General features: G+C 42.6%; 1 protein-coding gene across 3 annotated transcripts in view; it reads right to left on the bottom strand.

Moving 5' to 3' along the window:
• Positions 1–1,783: 1,783 nt before the first annotated feature.
• NEURL1B (neuralized E3 ubiquitin protein ligase 1B) overlaps positions 1,784–25,857 on the bottom strand; it is a 248,430-nt gene continuing 224,356 nt past the window's right edge. For all 3 annotated transcript variants that reach the window (XM_020806881.3, XM_072990232.2, XM_078385788.1), the window contains exons 2-5: positions 18,921–19,481; positions 12,868–13,575; positions 11,243–11,368; positions 1,784–9,581 (exon numbers count right to left, since the gene is read on the bottom strand). In XM_020806881.3, the coding sequence (XP_020662540.3) occupies positions 9,337–9,581; positions 11,243–11,368; positions 12,868–13,575; positions 18,921–19,481 (1,640 nt within the window). In that variant the 3' untranslated portion in view covers positions 1,784–9,336. The remainder of the gene's footprint in view (positions 9,582–11,242; positions 11,369–12,867; positions 13,576–18,920; positions 19,482–25,857) is intronic.

The following is a 25,857-nucleotide window of genomic DNA, read 5'->3' as shown; positions in this document are numbered from 1 at the left end:
TTTTCAAAAGATATTCTCCTTGTCTTTTTGATGCAGTTCATCCAGCTGCCTGAAATTTTGGACTTTCTTTTTGGAGATGGGCTATCCAGGGAGAGTGTTATGAATCCCTGACTTTCATATTTGTTGCTATATGACTATCTAAAAAGATAGCAACCTTCTAAAAAGATATAACCTTTATATTGCTTGTCTTATATCCATCACAATATCTCTTAGGTCTTTCAAGGCACAAGGGAAACAAGTAATAGCTTTTTCAATCCATTATGAACAAATGTCTGAACAAATGTTTAATATAGTTCCATGTACTATTTAGTAAATCTTTAGTATTACTTAGCTGTATATAAGTAACATTGTTACTTTTACAGTAATAATGTTCAGAAAGGTAGTTCTTTTTTTTAAAAAAAATAAGTTTGAACAATTCATTCTCAAAGAGCTGGGTTCTTACTGCTGGTTTCAGGAGTTTGGCTGAAGTAACCTCTGACAGATGCCATATTAAGCCATGCTAAGGAATAGCAACGAAACAAACAGGGCACTCTTATAGTTGCCCTAAGCTGCTCCAAGTAACAAACTGTTTGATCCTTGTCTAGTTCATACCATTTTAAGCCAAAGCAGCAATGTGGGATCAGCATGGAGGCAATAGAGCTGGTTTTCCTCTAGTTGTTGGATGGCTCCCAGTCCCATAATTCAGTCTGGGAGGGTCCCACCAAATTGTGGGAATTTTCTGAAAGCCCTCACCCTAGTAATCATAGTTCCCCAGTTCAGCTAATGAGCTGGCTCTTTCAGAGCTTTGCCTGTCAAAACAAGCTATGGTCATCCGATCCGGCTTGTTCACTTAGGATGCATTCAGCCTTGGATGGTCTTCATCATCTTTCACATTTTTGAGTAAGCAACTTTACCTTCTCATACTTTCACTAATGATTTACACAGGTTTTCTACAATCTCACTGTTCTTCCCCCAAAGAATATACAGGATTTATCCAGAGCACCCTAATAGCTCCCAAAATTCTTGGTTCTAGTCTAGGATCTTTGTTAGTCTGTCCTCTTTTGGGATTCTGCCCAAGATTCTTTGCATTCTTCCAGCTGGAGTTTGGATACCCTCCCCCCAGCTTCTCATTAAGATATTCTAAGGAGAGCAAGAACATAACTTTTATTATCCCTAAATCTATCCACACAGTAGTACAGTACTCCTTTAATTATTGCCTTCTTTGGTGCATGGGGAAGACATGTAGCTTAGTAAAGGATCCTTTCTTTTCTCGTATGTTTGCTGTAACCTCTGTACTCATTTGCGAATCTGTAGTCCCTGCTATCTTCTGGGATTTGAATCTAGCCCTCTATAGTTTACTATGGCCTTGCAATAACAGGTGAAGTTTAAAACCATTTTGGTCTCACAAGTTAGCTTTCTTTAATATAGTTCCATGTACTATTAAGTAAATCTGGTTTAATACTCAATCAAGCTGTTTTATTTACTTGCTGTTTGCCGTTTGTACAGGTTGTCTATAATCTCTGCTGTTCCCCAGTACAGTCATTGCATATATTTTAAGTCTTCCATGTCCAGCAGAATCCCCATGGTAACTAATTTCGTGTCAGTGTGATTTTGTGAGGTTAGTGAGAGCATATTATCTAACTTCATATTTGCTATAAAGGCCTGCTCAACAAAGCTGAGAAGATATAGCCTGGAACTATGAGGAGCTTTTAAACCATGATGAATTGCTTCCCAGTCCTGGCCATAAGACCTAACAATGCACTGACAGTCCCTTCTTTTGCCATTTTCCACTTCAGACCGGAGAGAAAGTTTACAAGTCAACATTTTATTTGTTTTTTAAACAGGTAGAGTTTTATATTAATGTAAAACAGGCCAAAATAAAAAACACAGACACACACACTACAGATCACAACGCTAGATAGTTTTGACAATGTAAAGAAGTGCAAACTCCCCCCTCCCCAATAATCTGCTTTGAAAGTCTTGTTACAGAGAGAATAACATCTGGCTTGTTTTAGTATGTGACATACAGAATCACAGTCATGAACCAGCAAAATATCAAGAAGTTTTAGAAATCTGGAAACTTTTTAAAAAGGTTTTGATACAAAGAGGAAATGGGGAGGAGGATGGCAGCAAAAAATTCAATGAAAACATACATTTTTTTCACTCCAATATCAAAAAAGCAAAGTTCTTGGTGAACACATAAAATTCTATAAAACTACCAGCCATCTGTGTTAAGTTCCTTTATTCTCTCTCCATTTTTAAAGTCGCATTAAAAAGGATAAAAAGTGCACAGACACCCTTATAAGGCACAAACAGATTTTCAGACTGTTTTTTTTAAAAAGAATATCAATAACAAGACCAAAATTGCTAAATAACCTCCATTCTTAAATGTTGTCTGTCAGAATTTAGAGAATTCCTTACGAGACTTGAATAAGTAAAGCTGCATGTCCCTTAATGTTCTTTTCCCATCAGCTTCACAGTCCCTGGCTGTGGACTTTTTCATTCTGCCCTCTTCCCAGATGCTGCTCCTTTGGGGAAGTCCATTCTAACAGGAAAATTTAAGACAGTGCATGTCTCCTCCCCCCTCCACCCCACACAAGTGCCTCAGCCTGTAAACATCTTCCTAAAATACAGCTGTGGCAACAGCTAATAAACAGTGGCAGTTGACAGTGCTCACTTTGAGCAAGCCCAAAGATACAGGCCAAATGTTCTGGTAGGCTTTGTTTGATATAATGGCAGCTGGTGGCATTACACTGGTGTAAGAGCTCTCTTAAGAACACCAAACACCCATGGGCTCTTGGGACAGTTAGCCCCGAATAGTGCAGAACATTAGCAATAGGGATATTCTGAGAGGTAGTGATTAGCACCAAGGAAGGGGGACCATTTATTGCCAGGCTTTCTTAGAATTCGGTCGCATCCGCAAAACTCTTTTAAGACTACTCACTTCTTCCTGGTAAGCTTTTATAACCACTTCTCCTTTTGAGGCTCAGGAAACTGACTGCAACAAAAGCTGCCACAAAGAAATCCCATTCAAATGCATTCTGCTTTTCGACAAGTGGCATACTAGATAAGGAGGGCAGGATTAAGATGTTGGGAAAATATTCTTATTCATGCCTGTGGGCATTAAGCGGCAGAGGATTGCGGTCACACACACTTAGAAAACCTGTGACATCAAGCAGAGGAGTCTCTTGGAACTTGCCAATTCAATGCCAATTAGCAGGCAGAAGCTTCCAGAAAGTTAAGGAACAGAAATTGTGTTGGCTTGACCTAGAAAGTTTCACGCTGAGCAAAACATTTTTGGTTCTCAGAATTAGTTCAACCCGCTGAAACTATCAAGAACAGCTTATGTGAACGCAGGTCAGCTTTTAGGCACAGACCTTTATGGCATGTTTTGGCTCCACTGATGGTCCTATCAAGCACTAAAGCCTGTTGTATGATACATAACCAACTTCTGGTTTGAATTAGCCCTTTCTCTGGATTTAAACACAGACTTAATATGGATTTTGCATCTAATTGCCTAGGATTTGTTCACCATGCAGTTGAAACGCCAGTATCTCTCAAGTCAAGTTCCTCCCCTCTGTAATGTTGACCCTGTTCAACTACCACCAGAGGCAAGACAAGTCTACCACGTCGAGGTTCACGAGAATAAGGTGATACTGTTAACCCACGTGCTGAAATTGATGCAAGCCTCTAGAATTCTAGGAAGCTGCGCTGCTTTATTTGCTTTACACTGCTGCTTACACCAGGTCACCATCTTCTAAAACTTAGTATTATTTGCATTGTTAAAAGAATTCTCCCTTGCTGGTAATGACAGGGAGGTCCCTTGCTGGCTTGTGAATTCTGTACAAAAGCCAGAATTAAAAGCTACAATGCTTATGGACACTTGTGACCTCCAGTGACAGTAACGTATCTCACCACAAGGTAAATGCATCCTGTGTGGACAGATAATGGGTGTCCAATAACTGACTATGCTGTGACAATGTAGTATTTGTAATAACTGTGACCACAACTCAAGTCTCCATAAATAAATTAGGACATTCAAAAGTTTTGCAAAATTTTTGGCAGTTTCAATGTTTTGGCCCACTTTAAAATAAACATGTTCCTGTTGATCCAAGTCATTATTAAAGACACCTGGAAGAGCGATACTCATTTGTCTGACAATGCACTGAAGTGCCTACCTTTAAGTAATCCATAACAAGAGCAAACTACAATTTAAGACCAAGGATTGCTCCACTGGGATTCAGCAACAATTATCATTTTAATTATCCTAATACAGTGGACCTTCTACTTACGGAATTAATCCGTATTGGAACGGTGGCTGAAGGTCGAAAAGTCTGTAGGTCGAGTCCCCATTGACCTACAATGCACTGAAAACCGATTAATCCTGTAACCGGCTGTTTTTGTTCCATTTTTGTTCCATTTTTGTTTTTTTTTCTGGTCTATAGGTCGATTCTCTGGCTGCAATTCAAACCTAAATTTTGCGGCCAGAGAATTCTGTAACTCAAAAAATCTGTAAGTCGAGCCGTCTGTAAGTAGAGGATCCACTGTATATGTTGGGAGGCAAATTCTGCCAAATATGGCCCTTCAAGAAATTTCTGGCATGTGTGGCTGGTAATTTTCTCTTACAAAAAATGGAGGAAGAAACTAGAGGAGCAACTAGCCTTGAACTTGATTCTAACCAACTTGGTGGGAAAAGTGTCAGTAAGAGAAATTCAGGTGTGTGTGACCATTTTCTACTTGAGTTCTTTATTTCAAAGAAAACAAAAGCAGAGTTTAGCGGCACATATATGCTGCATTTTAGAAAAGCAAATTTTAATAAGCTCAGAAGCAATGATAAGTAAGGTCCCATGGTAGCCAATCCGAACAGGAAAAGGATAGGTGGGAGTTTCTTAAAAAGGAAATTCTACAAGCACAGCTACAAACCCAAGGGGAAAAAAAGGTGGAAGACGGGGGGGGGGGAGAGATTGATGTGGTTTCACAAAAAGCTCAGAGAGGATCTGAAAAAAAAGGACACATAGAAAGTGGAAGGAAGGCCAGACCACAAATGAGAAGTAGAGACAAGTAGCAAAGAATTGCAGGGATGGCATTAGGAAGGCAACAGCTGAGATTAGCAAGAGATTCTGAAAGTAATTTTAAAAGCATTCTTCAGATAGTGTGTAGCAAAAGAGACAAAAGAAATAGTGACTCTCTACTCAACTGAGATGGAAAAATGGTAACAGATGACGAAGAAAAGGCAGAAGAGTTCTGTTCCTACTTTTGCTTAGCCGTTTCCCACAAGACAGTCTATGACTCTCCAGGCAAATGTGCAGAATAAGTGAAGGGAACAGAATTGCAGCTTGTGACTGAGAAACAAATCGTCAAGGAATACCTTATTATTTTGAATGCGTTCATATCTCCAGGGACGCATAATCAGCACCCAAGAGTGTTGAAGGAACTGACTAAAGAACTCTCAGAACTATTACTTTCTTGGAATCATGGAGGACGGGTGAAATACCTGATGATGAGAGGAGGGCTAATGCCCCTATCTTCAAAAAAGCAAAAAGGAGGATCCTGGGAACTATAGACCAATCAGCCTGACATCATTCCCAGGGAAATTCTGGAGCAGATTATAAAACGGTCATTCTGCAAGTACCTTGAAAACAATTAATAACTAGAAGCCAAGATGAACTCATCAAAAACAAACCCTGCCAGACTGATCTTATTTTTCGATTGGGTAACCTCTATCGTGGATGGTGGGAATGCTGTAGATGTAATATACCTTTACTTCAGCAAAGCTTTTGACAAAGTGTCCCATGGTATTCTGATTAGCAAGCTGATTAGGTATGGGCTGGATAGAGCAACTACCAGGTGGATACACAGTTGGTTACATGATCGTATTCAGACAGTGCTTATCATAGCTCCTTATCAAACTTGGAGGAGGTAACGTGGGTAACAAGGCTCTGTTCTGGTCCCAGTGCTCCTTAATGTTTTTAATAATAACTTGGATTAGGGGGTGCAGGGAACACTTATCAAATTTTTGGATGACACAAAACAGGACAGAATAAATAATATCCTTAAAGACAAAAACAACATTGAAAAAGATCCTGATAGGCTTGAACACTGGGCTGAAAAACAACAGAATGAAAATTTAAAAAGCAAAAAAGCAAAGTGTACTGTTTATATACCACCCCACAGCACTTAAAGCACTCTCTGGGAGTTTAGTTATGCAGGCTACACATTGCCACCCCCCACCCCAGCAAGCTGGGTACTCATTTCACCAACCTCGGAAGGATAGAAGGCTGAGTCAACCTTGAGCTGGCTACCTGGGATTGGACTCTGGGCTGTGAGCACAGTTTTGGCTGCAGTACAGCAGTTTAACCATTGTGCCATGAGGCTCATCAACAGGGATAAGTGCAGAGTTCTACACCTGGGGCGGGAGGAGACCCAAATGCACAGTTACAAGACAGGAGATACATACTTGTGTCAGTAATACTAGAAGCAAGAAGGGTCTTGGAATTGTTGTAGAACACAAGCTGAGCATGAGTCAACAGTGTGATGTTTTAAAAAAAGCAAATGCCATTTTAAACTGCATTAACAGAAGTACTGTATAGTCTCTAGATCCCATGAAGTACTAGTTGCCCTCTATTTGGCACTGGTAAGGCCTCATATTGAGTACTATGTCCAGTTTTGGACACAACACTTTAAGAAGGATGGCAGTAAACCGGAACATGTCCAGAGAAGGGCAACAAGGATGATCAGGGGGTTCGAAATGAAATCCTAGGGAGAAAGACTGGGGTGTGTGTGAATGAGCATATTTAGCTTTGAGAAAAGAAGGCTAAGGTAAGATATAATTGTACTTTTCAAATACTTAGAATATTGTCATACAGAAGAGGGGCAGAATCTGTTCTTGATCATTCCAAATTGCAGAACACATTAAAATAGGCTCAAGTTACAGGAACCCAGATTTAGCCTGAATATCAGGAAAAAATTCTTAACTGTTAGAGCAGTATGACAATGAAACCAGTTACTTCGGGAGATGCTGAGCGCTCCAATACTGGAAGCATTCAAGATAAAATTGGACAACCATTTGTCATGTCTGCTTTGATTTATATTCCTGCATTGAGCAGAGGGTTGGACCTGATTGCCTTATAGGCCCCTTCCAACACAGTTGTTCTAAGATTCTATTGATTCATAGGGCAGCCTGTGAACAGAGTGAGCACTTCACTGGCATTCCTTTCACAGGAGATGAAAATAATAAAACAACACCAACTAACCAGAGACCAAGCTAGAACAATACTAGGAAGCCCATGAAATACAACTGCATGAGTAAAATGGAATGGATGAACATCAGAAAGCTAGTCTGTGCTCCACTAAATGTGGCGTGTGTTGTGGAAAAATGGATTTATCCCACTGAGACCACTGCAACCGTGCAAGTTTAATTATATTCTCTGCCTACCAAGGGATCGGCATGCCTTACCTGTTATGGCCAAAGTTTGCACTTAGTTTACATCTCCTATATAAATCACAAAGCCTCAGAGTATACTACACAAAAGAGGGGAGAGGAAACTTGCCATCTTCAAGCTACTGAAGGCATAAAGGCTGAGCTGTGAAGGGAAAAACCACAGCAACTTTGGTATCAAGGCTGAGATCAGAATGCTAGCACAGCCATGATAGGAGATGAGGGTCTGAGAGATCCTACAATCTTCTCCAGCATGATACCTGATATGGTAAGATCACAAATCAGCTGCAATGCAAGGATTTCTAGCTTTCGAGAGCATCTGCTGCATGCTGGAGTTGACTCTCAGGGTAGGCACAGTTGTTGTATTTCCATCTGATTTGACAGCATTTCTTCCTAGCAGACTTTTGTGGAGCAGGAGAGAGCAGGCTGCTGCTGTTGTGAGAGAGCAACAGGGTTTTGCCTTAACAAGTCCTGATTAAGAAAAGAAAACCAGCAAATTTGCCAAGCATATTTTTTTAATTGCTTGCATGGCACCTCTTCCCTAAAGGCCAAGTTCATTTCACCTTACTATCCAGACCTCCGAAGCTCCAAGCTGCCTAATACCAACCAAAGTTCATTTGTCTTTTAAGTTCAAGCATCTAATAATAGCTTGCAAATCCTTTTTCCAACAAACAATGCCAAGTGAAAAGCTTTTTAAATTTCAATAAGATGCCTCTATTGTGGAACAGAAGACAACTTCCTGTAGAGGAAGAAATGAGAGATCCCACATGGCTGCATACTTTGTTGACAGAAACTGGGGGGAACAATGGAGGAAAACATCCATCACTAGCATTTCACAAATCACAAGTCAGGAAACTGCAGAGGCTTGAAATGCTAAATTCTCCATCAGCCTCCCTCTGCTGCTGTCTGCTCCAAAGTATACAATGCCCCTCTTCTACATGCTGAGACATATGGCTTTCAATAAACCCAAATCGTTGTCGCTTCAAAATGTGCTCCGCAGTTGCTTACTGCAACAGCTGGGAGCTTTGAGTTGTGACTCACAGAAGAGGCAGTTGCTCCTCTCAGAAGATGTTTACTTTTGGTGCTCAGAAGACATTTATAGCTTTATGCTTCTCTCTAACTGGTTTACCCACGCACGCATCTTGCACCTGGTTCCCAAGCTAAGACAGCACCTCAAAATGTGGAGGACTGAACAGGTCGCACTGGAGTAAGCCACCCCTTTTCTAGGATGTTTTGAAATGTAATTTATGTCCCTGTACTCTTGCGCTTGACTTACAACTGGGAAAAAAAATGCATTGGAATGAGAAAATGCCATCCAGAATTTCCTGCCCTCTCAACCCTTTCCAGAAAATGACAGGACAAGTTTCAAGCCCTGATGCATCAGTTGACATCTGCAGAAAGCAGATTAAAACACCTTTGCCCCACTTGCAGCTGCAGGAGGAGCTGCCTAATATGTTAAGTTTCTTCCGCTGTGAGAAGAGGATTTCCAAGACTCTTTAAAAAAAAAAAAAGGCCAAACGACTGAATTCTTCAGTACTCTTCCCAAAATGGGGTAGCTGTATGTTTTAATGAGAACACCCAATCCTTTTTGAGATGAACAGAGCAAGGGTTGTTGTTCCCTCCGCCTCCCCCCGCTGCACCCACCCCTTTTTAACCCCTTAGAGCAGCATCTTTACATTGCCCTCCACAGCTGTACTTTCAGCCTCTACAAGGACCAGAGCGTTTCCTCATTCACTTAATTATCCCTGATATGTTTCCACTGGTCAAAACATGGAAATATAGACAAGAGAGCTACTCAGTAACCACTGACCAGCACAATAACCCAGAAGCAAGGACAGTAAGGTGTGACAATTGCTAACAACATTTTTCCTCCTGCCACTCACCATTTGCACCCCAAGAAGGGGGTAGGTGAGGAGAGGCTACGGACGGTAGATTTTAATAATGTCTTTGATGACCCGTCGGCAGATTGGGCAGCAGGCATTGAGTTGCTTCTTCAGCTTAAGACCACAGGTGTTGCAGAGGCACATGTGTCCGCAGGTGTAGATCACCACATCCACCTCATTGTCAAAGCAGACGGTACACTCCCCGTTCTTGCTGCTCACAGGCTCTGGAGGCGGGAACACTGGAGACACCGGGGGGCTCAGGGGAGAGCTTGGAGCAGTCACTAGAAGGCATTGAGGGAAAAAAAAGTCTCTCAGAAAGACTACTTCCTCTCACACTTGGGCTTCTCCAAGTGGAAACAGACCAGAGATCTCCTAAGGCAGTGGTCCCCAACCTTGGGCCTCCAGATGTTCTTGGGCTTCAACTCCCAGAAATCCTGGCCAGCAGAGGTGGTGGTGAAGGCTTCTGGGAATTGTAGTCCAAGAACACCTGGAGGCCCAAGGTTTGGGGACCACTGTTCTAAGGAGCTCGGAATCTCACTGTTTCTGGTGCCTATTCTAAATTTAAAAAAATATTTACTAACCAAGATCTTTATAAAATCAATCAAATACTGTACTTTTTCAAAGAAGCAATAATTTGGACAAAGTGTGTGGATCCTGTGGGAAAACAAGCTAACCTATTACTGCTCTCTTAAAAACTACTATCTGTTTCCAGCCTCAGACAATCGACATATACAGAAGACTTTTAACACTGTGCAGTCTCCAGTATGATGCTGATGGGGAATGATGGCTCTGTGTAATGATTTCTCTCTACTGTGGCTGTAGCACAAACAGGAGCTCTTCATATTGTGTTTCTACCTGCCCAGGTAAGCAATGGTGTCAATGTCTATCACTTTCTGAAAACATTAATACTAAAGTAAAGACATTCTTTACATGGCCATTCTAGAAGGATTCTACCCTCACCTGCCAATATCACATGATTTGTATGCAGCAGCATATACATGTTTTCATGGACTCTAATTTCCTTCTTCATTCATTTGTTAATGTGTTACAATGAATGAGATTGGTGGCTTTTGGTATTTAACCTAGAATTACACTTTGTATCATTTAAGGGTCTGATATTTTTACTTGCTAATAAAGAATTGAGAAAGTATTGGAGCTGGAAAGTTTGTTCCAGTTCATTTCTTGGCTGAACAGGTGTTCAGCACCTCCCAGCCCCACCTTCTCTGGTGGGCACCCATTCAGAAGCAGGGCCCCAGCTTCCCTGCCCCACCTCCTCTGGGCACTGGCTCTGAGTGGGCGCCTGCCAGAGGAGGCAGGGCTGGGAAGTGCTGAACAACTACTGTTCAGCTGAGAAACGGACTGACACAAGCCACCAGTTTGTGGCCATCTGTATTCTGAACCAATTTTGACTGGGCTCTGAATTAGTTTCATTTTGTAATTTATAAATATGTCCAGCTTCTTCTGGGTTCTCAACACCAAATGCCCTCTCCCTTTGTCTCCCCACCCCAACCACAATTCTTTTGCACTGGACTCTCTCTGTCCCCGCCCCAACGCTTATCAACTTTCTACCAGGGTTAGAAACCTTGAAGCCATATCCTATAGACTTCATATGATGGAACTAGTTTGGCTGCTTTAGGGTTTTTTTTTCCTTTGCTTTCATTTCCTCTTTTTTAAAAAAAGGGATAGTACATCATCTTTTTCATGACTCTCTGTGTGTATTAAAGCCCAGCAGTGCACTAACCGAAGAAAATGTGGGCACTCCTGTCTCACAGTAAGAAACATGGGAGGTTCTGACACACACAACCTCCATCAACTGTAACATGTTTCCTTCCAGACAGAGTTAAAACTCAGGGTGTAAGGCATGACTTCTGTTTTTGACTAGGGCACTGGGCGTGTATATTCCATTAAAAAAAAGCACAGAGATAAGCAAAGACTCTCTTACCTAGGGACGATTCAGAAGCAGATGAAGACCTGTTCACACTGAAAGCCATATCTGAATCACTGTCATACTGGGAGCCACCAGGAGATCCTGAGGGGGAGACAGTCACCGGGCTGGACTGCACTGTCCCTGAAAATACAAAGACAGGTTGAGTTCAACTTCAGGGACAGGCAGGAGTCTCTTGCACATTGAGTCCTGAGTTGAATGTACCCATGTCAACAGCACCCACTTAAGAGATTCCTGTGGTCCCAGCTCTGCATTAATTAAGTGCTCTGTTTCAGGTCCTTCTGTGCCTCAACAGTTCATACCACAGATGCTACAATCTGGCTGGCAATGCCTGAGTATGTTGCCTAGAAGCCAGATGAAAAATGAGAACAAAAAAAAAGGAGAACCAAATTCTTGTGGCACCTTAAAGACTAACTGCTGTATTTTAATGTGAACAATCATGGATCAAGTCCGCTTCCTCAGTTGTCTGTGCCTCTGAGTCCATGGTTCCTCGCACAACTGCTGAAGTGCATTTGATCCATGAAAGCTGACATTAAAATATAGCAGTTAGTTTTTAAGGTGCCACAATGGTTTTTTTGTCTGTTTTCACCTAATATGTTTGCATAGCTACTCTTTTGAAAACTGCCTAGGTGGAAAGCCTAGATTGCCTTCTGAAGTTAACCTGACATTTTATCTAGTAAATGCAGCTGCAGTAACGAGGCTGATCACCTACATCTTCTACAGAAGCATCAACATCCATTCACAAAGGAACTTCCAGAGAAGCAGGACTCCAAAATGGAAAAGAGAACATTCATTAAAATACATGCTCCCTCTTCCTAGCTACCAGAGTAGAGCCCAATTAAAAAGACATGCTTGTCAATAGTGATCAGCCCTGCTAGCTGAATGGAGCCCCCACCTCCACCTGATACAGTATACTGTTTCAATAACACATACTAGAGATAGAGCATAGTATGGTCATCGTCCTGATGCTCAGTACAGGCATCTGGTTGGCAATGCTAGGAAAGACAATATACTCAAAAGGGAGACTCACGAGTGAGCGTGCAAGGCAATTCTTCCTTACATTCTGAGTTATAGTAATTCAGTCTGATGCCACCTTTCATCCAGGAGCATGACACTCAAATGATCTAGCCATGAACTATGGGAAATCGGTCATGCAATGCTGGTGTTATAGATCATCTTTGCAGCTGGGCTAAAACCACTGCATGTGCCTGTAGCTGTTTAACAATCATCCTGTGCTCTTGTCAGATATGAGTAGGACCCCCTGCCCTCCACCCCAGACCATTGCATGTCCCTGTTGGGCCCAGGCAGACAGCACAGACCTCACACATGCTTTCAGTTTATAAAAGGAATACAGGCAAACACAGCAGAGATCACTGGCTCAGTGCAGCTTGACACAGACAACCAGGCTTCGGCTTCAGCAAGGCCAAGGCAAGCCAATGTTCTTCCTGTGGAGGCTTTAATCAGACAAGAAAATCCAAATCTTATAGATTGGCAAAGCCTTGCTAAAACCAACAGGAATGTCTGTGTGTCTTGGACTTTGTTTTATACCTTTGGTCTATATAGGTGGGACAGAAATCTAATTAATCAATCAATCCACTTAGCTAATTTCGAACTGCACTTACCCAATATTTTGAGCTGATTAATTACACCATGTATGGTGAAGAAAACCCACAGAGACTGCGAGGTATCCACACACATCAGCATCCCACGGCTTGTCCCATTTATTCCATGGTGTACTTCTCCATTTGGCAAGACCACAAAGTTGAGGATGTCACCATTGTTGAGGACAGGAAATCCTCGGCAAACCACCCAGTACTCCTTGCGATCCAGGAGGAAGTCTGGATCCGCTGGGAGCTCATTTGTCCGTAAAGTACCCGGATCACAGGAAGTGATGCCAAATGTCAGGGCCCCATAATAAGGCAGCCCCAAGTGTCCGACTTCCACAAAGAGATTTTCACCGATATGCAACGGTCGGTCAGAAAACATCAAGGTCCTATTGCTCTCTTGCCAGTTGGTACAGGCAGACATCCGGTCCTGAGAAAAGTTTATGTCAGGTCCCCGGGTAGGGTGGAAACGCAGGTCGGTATCTAGAAAGGCAGGCACCACTTGGGCAAGCTGCCGCCTAGACGGGCAGCATGGGATGGTACGGTTATCTGCTGGCAGCCCAGGCATACGAGTCAAGTTCAGATTGGCAATTTTGGCCACCACCTGGTTGTTTTCTAATTCATTGTTGCTGAAGTTGGCTGAATCATGGCTGCTCTGGGGAAGGCAAGTGCTGAGGCGCGCATTGCTGAGACGGGTGGAAGTCATCGTTTCTGCAAACATGCTGTCTGCAAGGCAATGATGAAGACAAGCTGTATTAGATGCAAACTCGTACCGTTATACAGAAAAGAGGTATTCGTGCACTGGCTGGACAGGAGTCTTTTAGTCAGCTGCTCTTCCCCACAACTAAACATCAACTCCAGTACTGATTTGGGGGGAGGGGGCGCCTGCAGTTGGATTTCTCTGGGAGATGCTAGGTGGGGGAGGGAGAGACTGTTTTTACTCATCCACCCATGTTCCCATCATTTCATTTTTTATTTTTATTTTTTGCGGTGAGTAGGGTGAAGTAAGACAAATCAGTGTGGAAGCACAAGCAAAGAACAGGATTGCCATTAAACAGATAAAGCCCCACCCTGTGGATGTCTCATCAATGCCCCCACAATTCAGTTAACAAGAACACGTCACACAGTTCACTAAGGCCCTGTGCTGGAGTCCTCAGTCTGGCCAGTTCCAGAGGAAGAAACCTGTTTCTGCTTTCTGCTCTTTCTCTCTGTGTCTCTCACAACTTCCCACCGAAATCGGAGTGAGCCAATTTTGCAGCTTCGACCTACCGCATGAAAAGAGAATGCATTGCTTCCCACATCCCCATAGCTCTCCTTCCCTTGTCCTTGCCAATTTAAATCACGTAAGAGAGTCTGGAAAGGGGACACACTTAATCACCACAGGTACCATTAATTTAAAATTGTGTAATATCCTGCATGTTAAAACAGAGGAGTGACCTTTTCAAGGATTATGGAGCACATTGGTCTCTTTGTTACTCGCAGATCATGTGAGGAGGCAACAGCCTCTCTCACAGTACGTATGATGTTGGCTAGCATCAGATGTCAAGAAAACCCAGTCCCCAAAGCCGTAAAAATTAGAAGCAGACTGTTCCATGTTAGTGCTCCCAAGAGCCAATAACAAGAAGTGGATGGGCAGTTTCAGATAAAAACACCCAATTAAGACATTTGAATTTCCACAGCTTTTCTCTTGCAAAAGCTTAGATCTCAAAACTCCTCCCTGAACAGGCTCCCACTTTTAATACTAGGCAAAAGGACTACAGCTCACAGGGTTTCTAGGTGGTCGATCATTTTTCAGCCCCCCCCCCCAAAAGAAGTGTTTTTCATTTAAGGAGAATAAGGAAGTACATAGGGCAATGAGCTGGGTGTCAGTTACCTTTTTTTTTTAAAAAAGATTTCTATTGCTGATTTTTTTAAAAAAAAACAATTTTTATGTGTGCTGATCTAAACCATGCCCACTCAGAAATATGTTGAATGAAGTCCTGTTAATGAATTCATGATGTAACTTACAAAGGATCACTTTATGTTATCGCTAAAGCTAAATTATCTTTTGCAGTTGTACCCACAATAGGATGACAGAAGTGCCAAATCCTCCCTTTTAAGTCAGCTCAAGAGCCCCAGTAAATTAACACCAGAAAGGTTAAGCCAAGTAGACTGTGGTGGCTTTACTGAGATAACCTCAAAGTGCACCAGAGACAGGCATTAAGCTCTTGTTCTAAGAACCATTGAGGCTGCACATGACATCATAGGCCGCAGATCCCTGGTCCTTCGTAAACACATACTAATACCAGGCTTGTCTGGGTGAACAAAAATAAGTCCACAATCATGGCTCGTTTGAACTGCACTTCTAGGTAGCCAGACAGAAGCCAAGTTATCACCTGAACGCTACAGGTCAAGATGATAAATCAGGAGTAATAAATCTCTTATCTAAATGGGGCAGATCCAAGAAGGGGGGGGGGAACCCACATTGGAAAACTTTCCAAACTCTTGGAAAGAGATATATATGACACTCCTGTGCCCCTCTGATAAGCAGAGAGGCGGCTGTTTCTCTTTTGTGGCTAGGTGCTGTGCTTTCTAAAAGAACGCTGGTACAGCCTCTCACGTTACATTCCTGCCCTAAGTGGCCCACTGAGGAGAGATAATGGGTCTGGATCCCAAACTGAAGAAGAGAGGAGGAGGACATTGCGCTGCCTTGGCCCATGGTGCGCACATCTTGTACTTGATGGAGCCAAGGCATAAGTGGAAGAGACCTCATCTCGCCAGCTTGCACTCCTCAGTCACTGCTGGGGCACTCAGCAGTAGAAATCAAACTCCGTTTCATACTAGAGATGCTGGTGCAGCTGTTCTTTTCATTTTGGAAATACAAACATACCACTTTTAGAAATCTACATATTTAAAAATCTGTTGCCAGTCTGTATGCCTTGACATATCTAATTTAGTTTAAACCCAAACTAATGGCACTAAAGAGAGTGCAAAAATCAGATTCCTGTTTGCTTCCCTGAAGTAACACTGCCTTCATGGATCCAACAGGGATGGTCAGAAGTGAGATGTGAATGTTCTGAGTCATTTACGATAGATATGCAAGGGTTTCTGACCTGCAGTTCCTTGAAATCAACAGGAAAAAAAACTTTCTCCCCCACACCAGCTAAATTAGACTGGTGGGATTAAACAAGCCTGGAGGGGGAAACTGGGTGTCAGACTTAACATGAAATGATTATAAATTTGGTTCTGATGCTGAAAATTAACCATGGACTTAGAGGCAACTTTTCCCTCCAGTCAAGGAATACTTCTGGCTCACTCCCTATGCTTGAGACTTGAGTTAAAAAAAAAAAAGGAGATCCTGGATGTCTGAAGTCTACCCACTTGTGATGCACTCTAATAATGTTAATGTTAATGTTGTTAATAATAATAATAGTAGTAGTAGTAGTAGTAGTAGTAGTAGTAGTAGTAGTAGTAGTAGTAGTAGTAGTAGTGAGGTATCAAGTCAATTCTGACTTGCGGAGAGCTTTTTCAGGTTTTCTACCTGGAGAGAACTCAGAAGTGGTTGGCCATTCCCTTCTTCTGGGGGCATTCTGGGACTGTTGAGCTTCTCCAAGGCCACCCAGGCTAGCGCTTCTCATGGACGTAATACTGGGAAACTGAACTTCCAACTGTTGGCTCTGCAGCCAGAGACCTAACTCACTGAGCTATCCAGCTAGCTCAAACAGTCTTCAAAAGCCTATGCCGAATGAAGCTCATTACCTCTTCAAGGTACTGCAGGGCATCATCTTGTTTTTTCCCCTCTAGAATCTAAAGTTTTACACTGGCTTCCCCAGCAACAAAGTATGAGAGAAAGTTAAATCCACCTCCGCATCACTGTTTGTTCATGTGCGCTAGCATCAAGATGGCAGAAGTAAAACAGTTCTGAATTGGGGTTATAGTGATTAGGTGGGAAGGGAGTTTCTGTTTTCAGGCAACAATAGGTTCAACTTGCATTCAGGAGACAGTGCTCTGAATCTTTCCAATGTGCAAGCCTATCTTTATGTCCCACAAAAGCTAGAAAGGGTTTGGTCTGGAAATGATAATGGAGGTTCTCAAAATGTTCACTTGCATGCCAAATCATACCATATCCTTGACATTTCTATCCACATTGAGCCTTCTACTAAGCATAGTTCCTTCTCCTAGCTTTTGTGGTTCTTTGTAAGGGTGAAAAATATACAAAACTGTATTTAGACACCAAGTTTTTATTCCTCTTTCCCCCCCCCCCCAATAGATTTTGGGTGCCTTACAGGTATCCAGAATGTCCAGGTCTTGGTAGTGGCCAGGCATGCATTTGCACAATTAAAACTAGTGTGCCAGCTGTGCCCATTCCTGCATATGACTGATCTGGCCACAATGACACATGCCTTTGGGCCCATTCATACAAAGCACATGTTTAACTTCCCTCACATCCATGGCACCAGTACCACATGTCAGTATACAGATGACGCAAAGCTGAGTTAAAGTGGGACACCAAAAATAGACAGCAATGTAATTTTTCTTCTGCTTTACTCCAGTTTGTCCCAGTGAAGGATGCACTGGTGTGGACATCAGTACCACACTGAAATGTGATGAGCTGTGCACTTTGCAGTTGTGTGTCACGTGATGATGTTGCTTAACAGGCATATTTCTGCTGGCCAATCTCCATGTTTCCACATCCTTTTGTTGCCCCTGTTTAGTTTTCATCAGATATCAGATATTCCTGGTGTTTCGTTTTTGTTTTTTAATTTACTGTTAAAAATAAAATTCAAAAGCATGGCAGTGAAACATGAAAGTTAGAGGACAGGGATTCGTCGAACAACAAAGAAAGAGAGGAGAGAGCAAGAAAGGGAGGAGAGAGAGCAAGGACTGAGAGGGAGAAAAGATATGCAAAAGCAGAGGACCATGTGAAATGAGTATGAGACCTCAGGGAGAAATTCTGGATTTGTGTGCACAGGCAGTACTGGGGACTCAAGTACATTCAGCAACAAATACCCTCCTCAACTGTAGATACAAATGCTGGAATGATCTATTCAAATCTGCAACAATAACAACAACAACCCAAAATGATCCAGAAACTCGAGAATTATCAGGGAGACAACACACTGTTCACAAGCGCTTTGGTGACATCCCACATGGATTATCATATGGTCCTCCATGCGGGGCTGCCTTTGAAGTGTGTTCAGAAACTTCAGCTGCTCCAAAATGCTGCAGCCAGACTGCTGTGCAGGTACAGTCATGGGGAAGGTGTAACTTCTCTGTTCTATCAGCTCCACAGGCTTCTGGTGCATTTCCAGGCCCAGTTCAAAGTGCTGGTTTTGATCTGTAAAATCCTATACGCCTTAGGTCCAGGCTGCTTGAAGATGGAGCCTATTCATATCAGCCTCACCCAGTTTTAAAATCTTTGGGGAAAGTCCACCTTCCAGCCCCCCTGTCCCCCAATCGACAGGCAGATGAGAACTCAAGACAGGGCATTTTCAATGGCTAATCCCAAACTGTGAACTCCTCTGTAGGTCAGGCTGACTCCAACTCCCCACCCCATTCTCAAAGAAGAACTGCAGTAGGATTTCAAGAAGACCTGGGAGACAAATAAAAATTATATACAGTATTTGCATGACTTTTTCCAGCTGCAGCCGAATCACCTCTATTAATTTTGCAAAGATTTCATCCATTGAAGGGGAGTGAATATATTTAACACAACAAAAGTACTAAGTAGATGTGACTGGATAGAAATGAAAATATAAAGCTTAGTTATCTGGGTTTTACATTTTCCAGTGTGAACACCAGCAGTTTTCTTTTGAGTACCATTCCTCCAGAGAGATGTTTGGAAGAAGGCAACTACAGCATTATAGTATGCAATGGCCTTCAACAGGGATTTCTTTTATGGCCTCCTTGCATTTCTACTACAGGATCTGGTTCAAACAAAAGATAAAAACTTAAAGCCAGTATCTCTGTATCTGCCTTATGGCAGAGACTAGAAGATTGCTTTTCCTGTAGGCCTGTAACTGATTAAAAAAAACACACTAACTGATTAGTGTTATATATATATAAAGATGTAAACAAACATGTATACCTACCTAGTATTTGCACTTCATGGGTAATTCCATAGACATCGATCAGTGCCCACAGAGGCCCAGAGACTTTGACGCCACAGTGAAACAGAATTGGCTCTTCATCATTAATGCTGTAGAAAACTCTCCCATGGCGATCCACCCAGAAGGCCAGGATGTTGTCTCTTAGTGCAAACCTCTCTGGCAGTGCTTTGGCCCAGAAGCCTGAGCGTGTGACCAAGTCTGGGCAGGCGTACTTTGGTATGTCATCTGCACACATCTGCGATGGATCGTGAGTAGTAAAGCCAAAGCGCAGGGCCCCACTCCACCCATGGTGCACAGACACTAGCTTGAGTCGCACTTTCTCATAGAGGTGGATGGGCCGGTTGGTGAAAGTGATGCCATTGCAGAAGCTGCTCCTCCGGGTGGCCTTGCGAGAATGGGCGTCCAGGCGGATGTTCTTTCCTTTTGCCTGGAAGTGGAAACGTGGAGGCTCAGTAATGGTGAGGACCGACCGCCTCTCATGGCTATTGTTGGGCAGTGTGTAGTAAGGCCTGTGGGATATCGAGCGGGCCTGCTGGCTGGTATCTGCAAAAAAAACAAAACAGACGTTTTAGGAATGTTTGGCTTAAAGCAACCATTCTCACCAAAGTGGCACATTAGGAGAATGACTCCCATTCGTCAACTGAGACGCTGAAGATTTAGGGCTACCATGTTCAAGAAACAAACGCCTTTTAGTGGCCAAAGCTCAGACTCTTTTGGGGTAATCTTGAGTTTAGGGGTGTTCCCACCCTATTGAAATCAGATTTTATACAGACACAGCATTGGGTCTGTCTATCTATCCATCTATCTGTACACCAACTCCAGGGGTTCCCCAGGCAAACGTCCAAGAGTTTCTGCCCACAGACACATACCTACAGACACCTACATTTTGTTCACCTGGAGAATGGTCTACCTCCAGAGTTCAATAGTCTTTGGGAGTGTAGTCTATGGAGCCTAATGAGCAGCAAGAATAAAATGCCCAGGAATCACAGCAGCAGCTTGATACTTATATTAACAACTGGAAGGAAAGGCCAGAGAAAGTCATATCGCCTCAGAGGTAGGTCCTTCTCCAGGTACATGAAATGTAAGTGTCTGTAGGTGTTTGTTTATGGGTAGAAACTCCCAGATTTATGCTTGAGGAATACTTAGAGAATTCTGGGAGTTGGAGTCTGGAGAAAAAAGCGAACCCCACAAAAGAACAACCCTTACTCAACACTCTTTAGCAATGGTGCAATGGATGGGATTTCCATGTTGCCATTAGCACCAGTGACACAGTGGTTAAAACTGCAGTACTGCAGTCAAGCCTCTGCTCATGACTGGAGTTTGATCCCAGCAGGCTCAGGTCCAGTAGTTGGCTCAAGGCTGAGTCATCCTTTCAAGTTCAGTTAAATGAGTACCCAGCTCACTGAGGGGCAAAGTGTTGTTTGCATAATTATGTTGTAAGCTGCCCAGAGACTGCTCTGGCACTATGGGACGATAGATAAGTCAAAACAACAAGCTGATTTGCTCCAAAACCGCTTCTCAATTGCGAACCATTTAGTGCGGCTGCTAATTTACCATAACATTCTTCTTCCCTTCCTATTTGGAAGAAAGTCCGATGCTTTGTATCCAGGCAGCTTATGTGGACAACAAAAGGAAAGAAAGAAAGAAACCCCACCCTGCTGGGGAGGAGAGAAGCAAGTTCTTATAAGGGCAGGTGGCTGGTGGTGTTACTTGCTGCCTTCCCTTGTTCTTTGCACAGTTGCATAGAAAAGAGGGGCCAGCATAGGTGAAAAAGAGACAGGAAATATGCATTTCAGATAACCTGCAATAAGCTTTTTGCTGAGGGTTAGCTGAAAATAGGTTTGAAACTGTCTGTTCCACACACCCTCTTTAATGTGAATCCTTGCACTGAAGCCAGATGTAGGTAAAGCAGTCCCAGGCCTGCAGGCTGGCCAGCCCTGGGATGCACGGCTGGGGTTGGAGCAGCCTCACCCATTTGCCATGCAGAGACAAAGAATCCAATGGAGCTGCCCTTCCCCAAGCAAAAAAAATATATATATTACCAGGCAGCCAGTGCCAAGGGGCCTAGGCAACTTGCAGGGTATTGGCTGGGCAGGGATGTTGTTTGTGCCTGAGGGGCAGCTCCGGCGACTTCGTTTTGGCTACATGCCGAGCTCCAACCCGGTGCTGTCAGTAGCCAGGTAGCTTTCTGGCACTGGCCGGCCATGACAGGAGCCCTACTGTGGTTTTTCAAAAGGCACCAACATGCACTTTTTAAAACCACACTAGAGTGTCATGTGAAATGAGCAGTCACTGTGAAGCGACTTCAGTCCTTCCTGAAAGTGTAGATGCAGCCACAATCTTGGGAAATGCGTTGAACCTCCAGTGCCACCTTCGACCTATAAACCCAACAAAGCCAAGAAACAGTCCGTGGCTTTGGAACCGTGCCGACAAGTTCTATTTCAAGAGATAGTGCTTTATCTCCTGGAGGGCTCATCCATTATTCAAACAGAATGAATGAATCCACATGTTGGTGACTTGCCTGATGGCAACGGTTGGAACAGTCCAAGCAAGCAAGAGTCCCTGAAAAGCAGCCTGTTCTGAACTGCCACGGTTGCGGTATCTGCAGCGGGGTTTACAGCTTTAAAAAACTGCCCTTCCCTGAACAGCTGCTTCAAAGTTTGGTTTCTCTCTTGTGTTTCAGCATAAATAGCACAGATTTTGTCTTATCCGTCTTTTGAAAAATACATAAACAAGATGCCACAGCTGAACTATAAAGCCAAAAGGAAAAGAAAGGAAGAAAAGAAAATGCCGATCCATAGAGCTCAGGAAGCGGGAGGGGAGGGACCTGGCTCCCACATCGCCCTCTTTTTTTGTTTTTGGGGTAGGACCAACCTCTGATTTCTCCATATACCAGGAACAGTGTAATGGCAACTATTTAGTAACTGTTTCCTTTATTTTTAATGAATGACACAGACACGCATCCTTAGGAAGAGAAGATTAAAGCTTTTGTCCTAATAAATTACATAGCAGAAGGAACAAACATCAACACAGCTTATGCTCTAGCCACTAATCATTACAAAATATCCACATGCCAGCTACCTAAAAGAAAAAGGGAGAAAAAGGGGCTGGAGTCTTGTTTCAATGGCAAAAATGGAAAATCAAATCTCATTTCAGACATAGGTTTTTCTGAACAACAGGCTACTTCTACTACAGGACTGCATCTCCCTTTAGCAGCCTGCTCAAGTGTTAGGATTATCAGAAGCGCTATCTTCCTCTTAGTTCCATCACCTTCATAGGTGCGTTTGCTGGGAATGCAGGAGAGGGCCTTCTCTGTTGCTGCTCACAGACTCTGGAGCTCCCTCCCATGAGAGGCCAGCCTGGCCCAGTCTATGCTGTCGTCCTGCAAGCAGATAAGACCTTTCTCTTTAGGCAGGCTTTACCTTAATGACTGGGTGCCTAAGTGGGTTTTTTTAATGGATTGTTGTACCTTACTGCTTTGGTGTTGCTTAGGTTTTTTGTATGGTATTTGTTTGATCCATTTAGTACTGTGTTTCCCCGAAAATAAGACAAGGTCTTAAATTAATTTTTGCTCCAAAAATGCATTAGGGCTTATTTTCAGAGGAGGTTTTATTTTACAGTCATGTTATCTTCTTCTGGTTGTTGCACAATGCGGCACAATGGTGGAGGGCGGGGTTTCACTTAACTGGAGCTTATTTTTGGGGTAGGGCTTATATTACAAGCATCCTGAAAAATCATACTAAGTCTTATTTTCAGGATAGGTCTTATTTTCAGGGAAACAGGGTATTTATCTAATCACTGTTAGCTTTAGTATTGTCTTTTAATGATGTAAGCTGCCTTGGGTCTTTTTAAGGAGAAAGGTGGAGTAAAAATATTTAAAATAAATAATAAATGAATATTCAACACTGTCTGTACAGTTTAGAAGGGCCCCATACAGCTGAACACCCTCCTGTACCTCCTTCTAACTCTGCTGTCTATAGCAAATTACAGTGGTGCCTCCACTTACAACCATAATCTGTTCCAGAAGATGGATGTAACTTGAATTGGTTGTAAGTTGAAGCACCATTTCCCATAGGAATGCACTGAAATGCAATTAATCCATTCCGGCTAAAGAAAAAAAATCACAAAAAAATCACTGCAAAACTCATTGGAAATGTGATTACTCCCTTCTGGCCGAAGGGAGGAAAGAAAAGCAATGATGTGTGCAAGACCCATTGGAAATGCATAGAAAACAAACGGAGCACATCGGAAATGCACAGAGAACAAAGGAGGCAGGTCAGAAATGCAAAGAAAATAAAGGAAAAAGCAAGGGAAGCATGCAGGACCCATTGGAAATGGGGGAAAACCCCCAAAAGTAAACAAACCCCCCAAGACCCATCAGAAATGGGGGGGAATAAAAAACTAACAACCCCCAAGACCCATCAGAAATGGGAAAACACTCAAAAGAGCAACAAAAATCCCCAAGACCCATCGGAAATGGGGGGGAACAAACAAACCCCCCCAAGACCCCTCACAGCACAGCAACATAACCCCCCAGTTCAAAACCACGCTGCAAACACACCCAGAACACATTTTAAAAAGCAGAAATCAGCACCTTACCTTACCAGGCAGCCCGAAGCCTCCCTGCAAACACGCACACACACTCTCAGAAGCAGAAGGAGGCAGTCCCAAGCCTCCGACGACAACGCACACTCTCTTAACTGCTGGGGCGAAAGAGCTACAAAGAAGCAGCCTCATTGCCACCAACAGTTACAATTTGAATTCCTGCCTTTTTCCCCTGCCTTTTTCTGTTCGTAAGTGGACACTCCGGTTGCGAGTAGAAGTAAAATTCTGTGGCCCAAGCTGGTCTTAACTCAAAATGGTCGTAAGTAGGGACGTTTGTAAGTTGAGGCACCACTGTAGTATGTTTCTCGATATGCTACGATTCTCAAGGTGTGTGAGCGAAGACTGGCAAGAATGTAGCTGGTTGTGGGCCCATTTTACAGCTTCAGCCCCTCACGTATAAATTGGTAGCTGTAGCATCCTCAAGGATTTGTGTGGCAATAAGTGAGATGAAGAAAATGTTGTCATGCCCTTGAGCTTCAGGGCAAGAGAGATCACCATTCAGGAGCCTTACTTATTTCCTTGTTCAATAGCTGCGCTGACACGCCACCTTTCCTCTAAAGAATTCAAAGCGGCATGCTACTCTCCCAGTTATGCCTGTAGACTCCATACCAGTGGTTCTTAACATTTTCTTTACCATGGACTCCCTTTAAATATCTTTTATTGCCATGGACCATCAAGACTTAATTCAAGATTTTAAACTCTAAAGTGGATCAAATATTTATTTAAAGTTTCTCATAAAGGGTATCATTGACAGATATTCCTTGCTATAACAGTGACACTTTTTAAGATGGCTGGAAGAAGCTTCATTTTGCTTCGAACAGGATGCACCCTCATCAACAGCATCAGTTCTTTTATGTTTCAGATCCAGCCAGCGATCCATTCTGAAGCTCTGCCAAAAATAGTTATGAAATTCACTGCAATAACATTGAAAAGTCACTTTACCTGACAACAGCCGAACAGTTTTATTAGCAGAAATCAAACAAGCACAACCGTAAAGTCTGTCCAAACATTCCCACTGACACAGACTGACTCCAACTCTCTTTTTTCACAGCTTCTGACTGCGCAGTAGCAAGAAATGTCAAGTTCTGTCTCTCAGCCACTCAACGTCATTCACTTGCATGTTCTCACCATGTGCAGAAATATCAGTTATTTACTATCAAACAGTTATTTTCATAACCAATTTTTACTTTGTTTTTAATGGAGGTGGTAGTTTAGAAAAGGCAAGTTTTACACAAATAAGCAAGGGAAATTAAGATTTTGTTCTTTGTTTCTTTCTTTCTTTCTATTGTAACTGCAAAAGATCAAAACATTTCTTCAACATTTGTGGACCCCCTGTGAGGCTGCCCCGGGGGGTGTGTGTCTATGGACCACAAGTTAAGAACCTATGTTCAATACTATTGAATTCTATAAATCAGGCAACTAAGGAAAACAAAGCTTTCTGGACTTATAGTTTATTTGCAGGTCTCAAAAGGGAACCAAAAGGATAAGAAGTACTAATTGCAGAGTGAGATATTCAGTGTATGTATTTCTATAACAAAATGAAGTCAGGTTTTCAACCTGCTGGTATTCCTTGGGGGCAAGTTCTCTAGAGATTCAAAGGACGATTTTCCATACTTGAAAGTAGTTTTGCATTCTACATTTTTAATAGCTACCCTCTTAGTAGGAGTGTTAATACCACCGACCTAGCATGAAGTTGGGAAAGTAATTATTTCAAATATTGAACATATATTAATTCAACAGAAATCCTAAATGTTTGGAAAGTCATCTGAAAGTAATAAATACCAACAGCCAAGTGGAATTCTATTGAAGCAGGAATAAACTTTATATACCATATTTTTCCATGTATAAGATGTCCCTATGTATAAGACACCCCCTCTTTTTCTAATCCAAAATTAAGAAATCTAAGTGGGGATTATCAAATGTAGGGGGAAAGGGATTAAAGCACTGCAGGATTGCTTTGATCCTTGCTTTCCCTTCCACTTGTTTTTGTTCTTGCCTCAGCTTACTTCCGTGTAGAAGATGACCCTCAATTTTTAGTCTAAAGATTTTAGACAAAAGTATAGTCTTATACGTGGAAAAATATGGTATTTTCCTCAGAAAAGCTTATATATAATTGTCTCCATTTATATACTCACAACTCATCCAACGCCCAGAAGGCCTTTATCATTGATACGGCCAAAATTAAAGAAATCCCAGCCAAGTATGATGTTTTCAGTTATAAACTCCTGGAGCACTTCAAGGAATCCATACCTCTCTCTAAGCCCATACTCAACAGCACAATCTGTCTACACAAACCTCCAAATAAATCCACTGA

This window comes from Pogona vitticeps, chromosome 2 (genome assembly GCF_051106095.1).
Source record: "Pogona vitticeps strain Pit_001003342236 chromosome 2, PviZW2.1, whole genome shotgun sequence".
NCBI classification, from domain to species: Eukaryota; Metazoa; Chordata; class Lepidosauria; order Squamata; family Agamidae; genus Pogona; species Pogona vitticeps.
This window is presented reverse-complemented; position numbering and strand designations above follow the sequence as displayed.